The sequence below is a fragment of the Melanotaenia boesemani genome, chromosome 8, assembly GCF_017639745.1.
Source record: "Melanotaenia boesemani isolate fMelBoe1 chromosome 8, fMelBoe1.pri, whole genome shotgun sequence".
NCBI lineage: Eukaryota > Metazoa > Chordata > Actinopteri > Atheriniformes > Melanotaeniidae > Melanotaenia > Melanotaenia boesemani.
Genome location: NC_055689.1, coordinates 6,286,058 through 6,296,582, shown reverse-complemented (window position 1 = coordinate 6,296,582; position 10,525 = coordinate 6,286,058). Strand labels below are relative to the sequence as shown.

At 39.9% G+C, this 10,525-nt stretch overlaps 2 protein-coding genes across 6 annotated transcripts; one reads left to right on the top strand and one right to left on the bottom strand.

Moving 5' to 3' along the window:
- The first annotated feature begins 50 nt into the window (after positions 1 to 50).
- On the top strand, positions 51 to 1,320 carry LOC121644798 (transmembrane protein 69-like). 3 transcript variants are annotated; one of them, XM_041993002.1, is made up of 3 exons: positions 52 to 186; positions 413 to 458; positions 559 to 1,320. In XM_041993002.1, the coding sequence occupies exons 2-3, from the start codon at positions 420 to 422 to the stop codon at positions 1,261 to 1,263; spliced, it is 744 nt and encodes a 247-aa protein (XP_041848936.1). In that variant the 5' UTR covers positions 52 to 186; positions 413 to 419; the 3' UTR covers positions 1,264 to 1,320. The 3 variants fall into 3 exon arrangements, with proteins under 3 accessions (XP_041848938.1, XP_041848936.1, XP_041848937.1); XM_041993003.1 differs by having other exon boundaries at positions 52 to 223; XM_041993004.1 differs by lacking the exon at positions 413 to 458 and having other exon boundaries at positions 51 to 186.
- A 125-nt stretch (positions 1,321 to 1,445) lies between these two features.
- On the bottom strand, positions 1,446 to 7,983 carry LOC121644795 (intracisternal A particle-promoted polypeptide). Of its 3 annotated transcripts, none has more exons than XM_041992991.1 (10): positions 7,958 to 7,983; positions 7,144 to 7,555; positions 6,817 to 7,028; positions 6,458 to 6,677; positions 5,647 to 5,802; positions 5,355 to 5,522; positions 5,135 to 5,272; positions 3,861 to 3,983; positions 3,553 to 3,773; positions 1,446 to 3,470 (listed from the first exon to the last, which is right to left on the bottom strand). In XM_041992991.1, the coding sequence occupies exons 2-10, from the start codon at positions 7,475 to 7,477 to the stop codon at positions 3,246 to 3,248; spliced, it is 1,797 nt and encodes a 598-aa protein (XP_041848925.1). In that variant the 5' UTR covers positions 7,478 to 7,555; positions 7,958 to 7,983; the 3' UTR covers positions 1,446 to 3,245. The 3 variants fall into 3 exon arrangements, with proteins under 3 accessions (XP_041848925.1, XP_041848924.1, XP_041848926.1); XM_041992990.1 differs by having other exon boundaries at positions 7,950 to 7,967; XM_041992992.1 differs by lacking the exon at positions 7,958 to 7,983 and having other exon boundaries at positions 7,144 to 7,233; positions 7,310 to 7,438.
- Positions 7,984 to 10,525: the final 2,542 nt, after the last annotated feature.

Here is a 10,525-nt window from a genome sequence, read left to right as displayed (position 1 = left end):
AATGCAACCTAGAACGTCTCCGCGACCGACAGTCAGACCAATCGATATCAGAATCTGTCTTACTCAGCACAAGAAGACAGTAATTTAATCGAGTACCGATAAAATGGCAACGCGCAAACGACCTCTACTTTAGCTAGTTGCCATTAACTTTGTTTATATTGAGAATCTTTTATTGGTTCAGACAAGGTATTTATTGTAAAAACGATTAACGGGTAACGTTGAGGTACCTGTACGACATTAGGTTCATTTTAAATGTTGTTACACCAGGATAGCTTTGCATTGCATCAGGTTGAGAATGCTAAAATCGATAGCAACTTTAGCTTGGCGTGTCCTTATAGATGAATGTAAAAAAAGTGTAGTTAATATTGAGTGTGTTTTATTATTGAGACTAACAGAGCGTTGTCTTTTACAGTTTAAAAATGATAAGATTTGTATCCAGAAGACGGATAATATATGGGGTAAGAATAAAAAGCATTGCAGTTGACAAATATAGCTAATTAATGCAAGCGCAGTTTCTTGCAAGAAATAATTATATTAACGCTTTTGTTTTTGTTTCAGATTCCGGTGTGGAGATGTATCCAGCAGATAATCAAGGCACCAAACTGCACAACAAAAACTCTGCAGCAGCTTCATGTCCACGCCCCCGTGTTAATGCTGCACAGACCCCCTTCCACTAACAGGTTGTTGAGCATCAGACCCGTGAGCTGGCATGCCTCCCGTCTCTGCCACGGTGATTCACGAGACATTTCAAATCAGGGCAACAGCAAAGAAGGCTTTAGCATGAAGGCGCTCACCCAGGCACCCAAACCTGCTCTGTACCTCGGCTTCTCTGGGCTCATCCCCTTCCTGTCAGCCCCTCTGCTGATGGCTGCCACATATTCCTTTTACCCTGAAATTGCATATGCTCAGATAGTGTATGGCGCCTCTATAGTGTCCTTCCTTGGAGGTGCCCGCTGGGGATTTGCAATCCCTCCTGGTAGTCCTGCTCAGCCAGACTGGATGAACTTGGGTAACAGTGTAGTTCCATCACTTATAGCCTGGTTGGCACTGCTCTGCAAGGACAATTTTACAGAAGGAGCCTTTGTAGTCATCATGGGATTGGGCCTGTCACTGCATTATGACCTGACCTTGCTGCCTGGCTACCCTGCCTGGTTCAAAGCAATGAGAACGGTTCTAACTCTGGTTGCCACCTTCTCACTGGTTGCTACACTGGCAATTAAGAAATTCTGCACCGAGAGAAAAATCAAAGACATTCAGAAGTGATTCAAGGGAAGATTTTGTTCACTGAACCACCTGTACTCAATAAAAATTCAAAGTTCATTCATTATGTGCAGACAGTTTATTAAGTCTGACATTTAACAGAACCAATTTCATTACTTAAAAATGTTGGCAATATTTAGATGAATCTTTTTTGTTTAATTTTCTGGACAAATGTGTTTTTTTAATGGCTTTGTATTTAGAAAATTAGAAGAGGCAAATAAACTTCCAGCTGTGAGGATCCTGCATGGCAACCTATGCAGGTTGAATGTACACTACCAATCAAAAGTTTAGATACACTGGATTTAAAGTGTGTCCAAACTTTATATTAGGTTTTCTAAAAGAATTGTAGGCTTAGTTTCATACAGGAAACCTGCAAGAATCAAAGGTTTTATGACAGTAAAATTACATGTAGATCCTTTGCAACTACCAGATCCGGGGTAAACGATAGCCACCTCGGCGATATGCTGTATCAGACCTCTTTCGACTAAATGAACAACCTAAAAGATGCATAGACCAATCCTCTCAAAAAGTTGGGATCTTTTAGAACAAATCAGCTTTTATCTTTATAAGCATAGCATCAGTCCACAAGTAATCTAAAAGCCATTTTATACACATAGACTAGTTCAAAATAATTCATTATAGTTCAGTTATAATCCAATTAAAACAAATCTGTTATATGTTATATTTATAACGTCATAAAAGCCAATTCATAAAAATAAAACTAACAGATTGCATCTAATCTCTTGAGTCCTCCATCACGGGCATGCCCGGGGCAGTGGGCAACAGTAGCGAGGGAAATCCTCCAGGAGGGACAGCTATTTGCTTCAACCATCTCCTTAAATATTCATGACTAAAGAACAGAGAAAACAGAGACTGCAGCTAGAATAGTTGGACACACAAAGGCACTAATGTTAGCTGGTTAATATTCATTCAATAGGTTACAGTTATTAGCAGTTTTGAGCCTGTGGACAGTTTGGGGAGAATCTGCCCTAAAGAGTTAAACGTAAAGTCCATAAAAGCTTGTTTTGACGTTTATTAAGTCAAATGTGAAACACAGCAAGTAAAAGTACTTTTTTTTTGTAGCGTAACATTTTCATGAGTTGTTTGCAACAGTACATGTAAGAAAATACTAGTATTGCTCCAGTCATGTAAAAACGAGATGAGCTTAATCAACCACCCGGGTGTGTCCAAACGCTTAACGGATACATTTCATGAAAAGTCTTTGATTAAATATGTTTTGTAATTCAACATCCAAAAGTTAACTTGCAGGTGCCACCGATGACTGACAGAAAAGTGGTATTTACAGCAGGTTATGTCCATAAATTATCCAGTACAAACCCAGCCTCCTCAGCAAGGCTGTGTTAGCTGTGCCAAAATATTCAAGTTTATAGAAATGACTGAACATGAAACTTTTCATTCGCTTTTCATTCACTGTCAGTTAAGCTCAACAGTTTGAGATTTCCTAAGATGTACCAAATACATCTCAAGCATGTCTTTAAGGGGAAAAAAACAGTGCATATTTAAACACATCATAACTTAGAATACAATTCTCAGTCCTCACAAACCAACTATTTATACTGTTTAATCCACAACGTAAGTCCTTGCTGAAAAATTATCCTTACAATCAGGATAGTTTCATCAGCAAATGCAAATCTGTGAGAAAAATAAGTTCTCTCTCGTATTCAAGTAAAATGATTTAGTGAACTGAAATGAAGGAATCAGAGGAGTCATAACAGAAAAGTTACGTTTTTTGGCACTTTCCAGTCCTCGCTGTACTTTTGCTGTTGGTGTATTTCTAAGATCAGAAATGTTTGTGACCACTACAAAGGTGACACATCCTGGTATAACTAATATTGATGGTAAGGTGAGGCAGAAACACATTTCCTTAGTGCTTCTTAAGGTGCAACTTTTTGTTGTTCTTTCACAGTTTTGGGATGATTCAAGTGCAGAAACCAACATTCACAGTTTCATCCGTTTCCTGTCTGTCAGAGCACGACCAGTCCGCCGTCGCAGCGGCTGGTGATCATGTTGCCGACCTCCGTCCACGTGTCTAGGTGAGGGTCGTAGATCTCCACAGAATCCACCGTCACGGGTGCTGAGAAGTCCCTGCTGGCGGCTCTGCCGCCGACGGCGTACAGCAGCCCATTGACTGCTGAAACAGACACACCGGCACGTGCGGTCGACATCGGGGCCACCTCCACCCATTTCTCCTGTAGGAAGACGTTTATAGGTGTGAGGAAAATTTTCAGATCTGGATATTGTGCATATTAAGACTGAATAAAGGCACGTTACCTCCTCAGGGCAGTACTTTTCCACTGTCTCCAATGTTCCCAGTGGTTCGTTCCAGCCTCCCACAGCATATATGCAGTTATTTAGGCAGGCGACGCCTACATAAGCCCGACGTGTGACCATCATGGGCAGGGCGCTCCATCGATGGGAGATGGGGTCATATACCTCTCCTGAGCGCAGCTCCATCCCTTCATCACTGATCCCGCCAATCACATAAATAAAACCTGGAAAGAGAAATGGAAATATTAAAGGAAGGGATAGAAATATTTACAGCTCTACTCTGCAGCATGAAAAAATGTAGTCAAACACACCTTGAAGCTCACAGCAGCCAAAGTAATATCGAGGAACGGCCATGCTGCCGATGACTTCCCACTTGTTCTCCTCTGGGTCATACCGCTCCATGGTCTTCCCAATCTCAGAACCAATCCAACCTCCTACAATCAGATAACACTTTAAGTATTACTAAGATCCTACTTATGATTTATTCATATTAAATTATGTGCAGTATATTACAGAGTTGTACCACTCTGCAGTGGTCCATGATGTTCTCCACTGGTTGCATTGCATCATTCTAATGAATTCCTCAGTTACATTTTTAAATATAAATTACACAACTTATAGGGCTGCATATTAGTAAGAAAGCATGCAATACGAGATGTTTTCAAACATTACTGAACAAATGAACAAATCTAAGGTGTATTAGTGAGGGCTGATAGCTGCATTCCACTTAGAGGAATGCAGCTATCATTTACCATTTAATACCTCAAAGAAATAATGATAATAATCTGAAGTTTTTATTTGGCCCTTTAATAAAACATATAAAAAAGAAGAAAAAATGGCTTGTACACTACCGGTCCCATAAGAAAAAGATCACCACCTGGATTTAACTAGGCAAATAGGTGAGAGCCTTCCACTGGATAATTACTACATGATGATGTTTCTGCTGGCAACAAGTTATTTAACCCCAGCTGATGCAATGAGTAGAATCTCATTTCTTAAACAACCATGTAGGAGGACACATCTTGGTTGTGGAAAAGATGTTAAGTCTATTTAAGAAGGGTCTTAAACAACTTAAGCTGGGTTAAGACTGTTCAAACCATTAGTATAACTTGGAAGGATAGTGGGGTACCATCATTTTCCAGGAAGAAATGTGGAGGGAAAAACATCTGGTCCAATGATAATGGTCGGTGATCCCTTATGAACGTTTGGTGAAATCATATTGAAGGAAAACACCATACCTATATATATACACATATATATGACAACATGACAGGTCTATGTTTAATAGTGAAAGTAAGAACATTTCCACCAGAACAACATGAAGTGAACTCTGAACGGCTGTGCAGCCATAAGAAACCCACTAATCAGTGAGGCTACCTGGAGAAAAAGGCTGCAGTTTGCTTCCTCTAAATGAAATGCAACTGTCATTAATGAACCTGTGTTTGTCCAAGTTTAAGTAAAAATGTCTTTGTGATATCTTAACTGCCCGTTAAATTATGATAAATTTCCAAATGCATTGTGTAGACCTAACCACATGCTTGAGTATTTAACTCGAGTGAAAGTGTAATGCAGTTGTGGCCTTTACCAAGAGCATACAGAGCACCGTGACAGGGGCAGACACCAACTCCACAGCGAGGAAAATTCAATGACGCCACAGCAGCCCACTGCTTGGTGACCGGGTCGTATCTCTCTGTGCAGTCAAAAATCATTGAATCTTTCTCCCCTAAAAATAAAAAAAAACAGATCATTTAGTTTTTTGATTTTTCTTTTTCACTTAAAACAGAGTTTAGGCCGAGCTTTTCCACCTCCAACCACATAGATCATGCCCTCCAAGACTGCAACCCCCAGTCCGCTGCGGGCCTGATGCAAGGATGACACAGTGGTCCAGTACTGGTTAAAGGTGTCGAAGCGCTCTACGCAGCTCAACGCCCTGCTGTCGCTCCAGCGGGCGCCCTGCAGCCGCGTGTAGCCTCCTGACATGAGGAAATGAGAAATGTCTATCATCAGTTTCATGAAGTCAGAGTTTCACTTCTGAACTTTGATGAACAGTCCTGCAGAATTCTTTTAATTGTTGTAGATATATGTGTGATACAGAACCTATAGCATAGAGGTATTTCCTGGCTTTTCTTCTAGGTCTCATCTTGGCTGGTTGTAGCTGACTGTACAATTTATTTTCTTTGGGAGATTTTGTGACTTCTGTGTATTCTTTCAGCAGAGTCTGCAGCGCCACCCGCAGGCTGAAGTCGGTAATACCTGTGGACAAAGGGAAAATGTTTGGATTTAGTTTTAAGCTGCATTTTACTACAATGGTCCTGGGTTGCAAAACATGACAAATTTAAAACAAACACACACACACACAAAGTAAACAACTGCGCAAGCACAACAAATCCTAACATATTTTGCAACACACTGAAAGGAAGAAAACAGCATTCACAACATTTAACTTGTTGACGCCTGTTGTCACAAATTTGCTACAAACCCCTTCTGGCTTTCAACACTTTTATTTCTATTTATCTAATTAATAAATTGATTTCATTTACTAATATTTATGCATTTATTTACTGTTATTAATTAAATATAACTTTATTCCATTTTCATTAGTTTTCTTTCCTTATATTTTACTGTTTTTTTTAGCTGTTTTGATATAATTATGAACTAATGTAAGTGTTAAGGGGTTAACAAACAAAACCAAAACCTATATTTATGAAAATCTAACACTATTTTTAATGACACAAAGTATTTTGTTTTTGGTTTTCTGTTTTTTTCATGATTATTATCATTATAACTTTCACTTCTTTGCAACTGCATTTTACAAACTACTGTAAACACTGTCATAAACATAAATCATGGAATGCTGAGAAATGTTTTTTGTTTTGTTTCTTTTTTTTTTTTATTACATCTTCCTCACCTTCTATGTACTTAAACAGTCTCTGTGGGGACAGCAGAGGGAAGCGGACTGCCTCCAACACCTCCACGACATGCTTTTTCCTCTTTGCCACATCTTGGAGAACCCAGTCCATAGCTGCAGTAAATACCTGATACTCATCCTCAATCCTCAGCTCCTCACTTTTCAGAACCCTCACCAACTGATCCTTTGACAGACCTCTAAAGTCATCAGTGGCGCACACCTAAAGCAAGGGATCGTTTCTGAATGTAATCTTTAAAATCACATCATTAAAACAAATTTAGCAACATGAACAAGATCAAAATTACTTGATTCTTTTCTGAATTTAGAAAGTAACTTAATATATCTCTGGCTTAATATACCTCCAGGAAGTGAACATGAATGTAGTTCTCAGTATATTCCAGCATTTCCAGGCAGGCAATCTGCTCCAGGAACTGAAAGATGCCTACACAGTTGGACGAGTCCATGTGACCCTTGAGAAACTCCCCACACAGAGACACCACCTCGTTCAGCTGCAGCATGTCTGCTGCAACCATCAGCTCCTGGACATTTTCAACAGTTATGCTGATTGCTCCTAAATTAAGAAAAAAAAAAAAAAAACACACACACCTTTTTCATCAAGAAGACACCAAAAAACTGTAACGATTTTAAGGAGTATAATGTTGGGAATCTTAAGAGTTGATGCAGACCTGTGTATATGAAGTCCAGTAAAATCTCAAAGACTTCAGTATCCACTCCAATGATCTGCACCTCATCTTTATCTGCCTCCCTCATCCCACCTGAGAACAAGGCAGAGAAGTATGGGCTGCTGGCAGCCAGCACTAACCGGTGGACCCTGAAGACCCGGCCTCCGACCTTAAGCCCCACGTCGCAGAAGTCTGTACGGAGACGCATCTTGTTCATCTGGGCCAGGATGAGCCTGGCGTAGCGGTCTGAGGCCAGCAGAGCCTGGTCACACGCTACTGTTGCCATGGCAGCCTCACCACCACAACTGATGGTTGTTGACATGGATATGGAGGCCATGGCAGCTTTTCCGGACCTGTGTTACCACGGAGGCCGATATCCCTCCTCTCTATTGAGTCTTAGCATTTCTCAACATCTCTGAAAGAAAAACAAACACTAAAACGTATTCATGTCAACTGCTGGATAACCGCACACTTTAGGTTTTTATTGGCAAATAATTAGCGATAAACATGTAATATATGTCCTTGTTCGTTGTCCAATCATGAAACACACTGGGGCATCCAAATGTATACTACTATCCGTCTTAAAGTTGCACATTTTAGTAATAAAACACACCGGTCCCTGCTGTTAGCAAGGCATGCTAGCCATTATACAACCTGACAGTGTGGATTCAGACATTATTTAACCCGTCAAAGGGCTAGCCGATATGAGACAGCCTTACTGTTCAAATCATGACACTTTTAAGTATCACTCCACTGAAAATAGTAGACACGACTAAAGCCAAATCTACTCGTTTTTAGTTGAAACTAACCCGCGTACTTATCTATGAGGATGTTGATAACTTCCGCCAGCCTGCAAAACAGTCAATCCTGCTGCTCTGGATCGACTGCTTTGGTCTGATCCGCCAGTCATAACTAACTGTTCCAAGAAAAAATGTTAAATTTATCTCCATAGACATTTTAAATAACTCCGTTTGTCCTTGTAAACATGTTTTATTTTTATTATATTAACCAAACTAAGACTTGATTATTTTCTTTACCATTTGTTTGTTGATCTACTTTTTTGTTTTCTTTATTGTTGTTAAAACTGACAGTATGATGTCACCATTTGCGGGAGCAGTTATAAAACTCAACGCCAGGTGGCAGTGTTGCCTTAAGGCACAAATGGAAACCCCTGACAACAAACCACAGAATGCTAACATGTAAATTATCATGGTATCTTAGAAATTTTTCGCCCCCCCAGCACAATGGTAATTTTAGACAGAGCCGTTCTCTAGCGTTGACTGTAACCTCGCTTAGTGAGGATACCAAGCTTACAACAGTAGCCTACTGTTTGACCATATCATTGCCAGTCTGTTTTAGTCACATCCAAATGAGTTTAAATATCATGTTGGAAACCTGTTATTACTCACAGGACTCTGGTTCTGCCTGTGTCTTTTATACCTGTCTGGTGAATAATGCTACTGAACTTGCAAACTGTTAACCTTAACAGAAATTACCAGTCACACACTGGAAATACAAGTCCTGTAACATCTGTCACTCAACTGGTGTTGCAAGCTCTTTAAAGTGCATAACCAGACAACCAGTGGTGCACAAGAGAATATCTGGTGGCACCAGCGGTGGCCAATAAAAACTCATGAGCAGTGTGCGCCAATCTGGCCACTCTTTTAGCAACACCCATCGCTGTGTTTCCTTTCTGTTGCACTGCACTTTTAAATTTCCAGTATGTCTGGTTTCCTTACAGGGCTTCCTCCATGGCCATTATCTCATGTTAACAATTACCTTACTGGACACAGTTCATATGGAAATGTAAGCCAATAGATATCAGAGCTTATCCTCTGAACTAAATTAACTTAAGGAAAGGAAAAACTCTGTGGTCTTTTTTAAAGTAAGTTTGCTTAAAGACCTACTCCACCATATTCCACCATTGTTCAACACAGATCTTTACCCAAAACTGACTTGAATTAATGATTTCATTTGCAATTTCCACCTTGAAATCTTTTAAAATACATCTTAAACATAACAGAAAACGGGAAAAAACCCACACAGTTCCACCCTCCCCCTTTATGTCCTCCTTTTTTCTGGCATGATTACTGTCGGTTTCCATGCGCGCTTAAGTTATGTGTTAATCACATTACTTATTTTTAGCAGTCATGAGGTGATCAGTGCTGTTTAGCAATTCAAGGGCCTCATTACTGTTTAACTGAAGCGTGACTGCAACCTCCATTCAGTGCACAGATGGTACATGCCACATACATGTTCTCAACAAGTTCAACATGACAACTAGTGGGTATTTTAATCAGACTCTGATTTTTCGTTTTTGGCACCCTGCAACAGAAAAAGTCCTCTGCTAAAACCTCTATATAACTTGTGTTTATGCTTTTGAATTTGTTCCATGAAAGTGTGTCTTTTATTCTCCATCCTGCTGCATTGGGTGGCGTCCCTTGTAAGACAGGTTTTGAGGTTTTAATAAGTAGGTGAGGTGGTAAAATGAATATGATGACATATACTTGTTATGAGAAAAATGGTTCTCTGACAGCAATTATGCCTCCTTTTGTTGAGGGGGTAGTGGGTAGTCTTGACTTAACTCTCATTTTACCTCCTATAGGCAATGCTCTTGTGCTTCTCATAAGCATAATAATATTTTTACTCTTCATTATGTCTGTCCGTTGTGGTTAGTGTCCACTGCGTTTCCAAAATTTCCCATGTAGTGGGAGACAAAGTAAATAGTGTGAGGGTCATCCTATGGAAAGTGCTCGCCATAATTACTGTTCTGTTTTAAGTGCAGGGTATATTTGAGTTTTTCATCAGGGCTAGACGTGGTCTTAACCAGAGAAAAAATATTTTGAGATGAAACTTACAAATTAAGGGTTCATATGGGAATAGGTAGAGTTCATGTTTTTCTGATTGCATTAAAATCTCTCAAGATTACAAAAACAAGTGATTATTCTGTGGTGGGAGCATTTCTAAGAAATTGTCATCATCTATACCCTAAAAAAACCTATGTTCACTTGGGAGGCATGTGTGCTTTATATCAAAAGTTCCCTTTTCATGTATGCTAGGTTTACTGTTAGCAGAAAAGAGAACATCCCATTCTCACCTTGGCTGACGTCATAGTTCACAATCCACAAACGACGTGCGCTTTCAGATCAAGGTGTTTCTGGACTCTCAAGCTTTGCCCTTCATTTCTGTGCCACATTAGTTTCCTGTCCACGTGCCAGCTGGTTCTTTTTTTAATCTATCTGAGAGCTGAACTCTCACAATGAGATTGTCCTCAGAGTCTGAGAGATGCTGAGGTGCTTCATTTGATACAGTTAAAATTACTGGGTTTTGTGTACCCCCCCTTCTTGAGAAATAGCACAACACAGTGTGCTACTGACTTCAGAAG

What these genes read in the sequence shown, in the direction of transcription:
- LOC121644798 (XM_041993002.1), top strand. Translation starts at nt 420, where the DNA reads ATGATAAGATTTGTATCCAGAAGACGGATAATATATGGG. An exon ending in GAAGACGGATAATATATGGG is followed by an intron (nt 459 to 558) that starts GTAAGAATAAAA and finishes TTTTTGTTTCAG; the next exon opens with ATTCCGGTGTGGAGATGTAT.
- LOC121644795 (XM_041992991.1), bottom strand. Translation starts at nt 7,477, where the DNA reads ATGGCCTCCATATCCATGTCAACAACCATCAGTTGTGGTGGTGAGGCT. An exon ending in CATGATCTATGTGGTTGGAG is followed by an intron (nt 5,273 to 5,354) that starts GTGGAAAAGCTC and finishes TTTTATTTTTAG; the next exon opens with GGGAGAAAGATTCAATGATT. An exon ending in TGGCTGCTGTGAGCTTCAAG is followed by an intron (nt 3,774 to 3,860) that starts GTGTGTTTGACT and finishes TTCTCTTTCCAG; the next exon opens with GTTTTATTTATGTGATTGGC.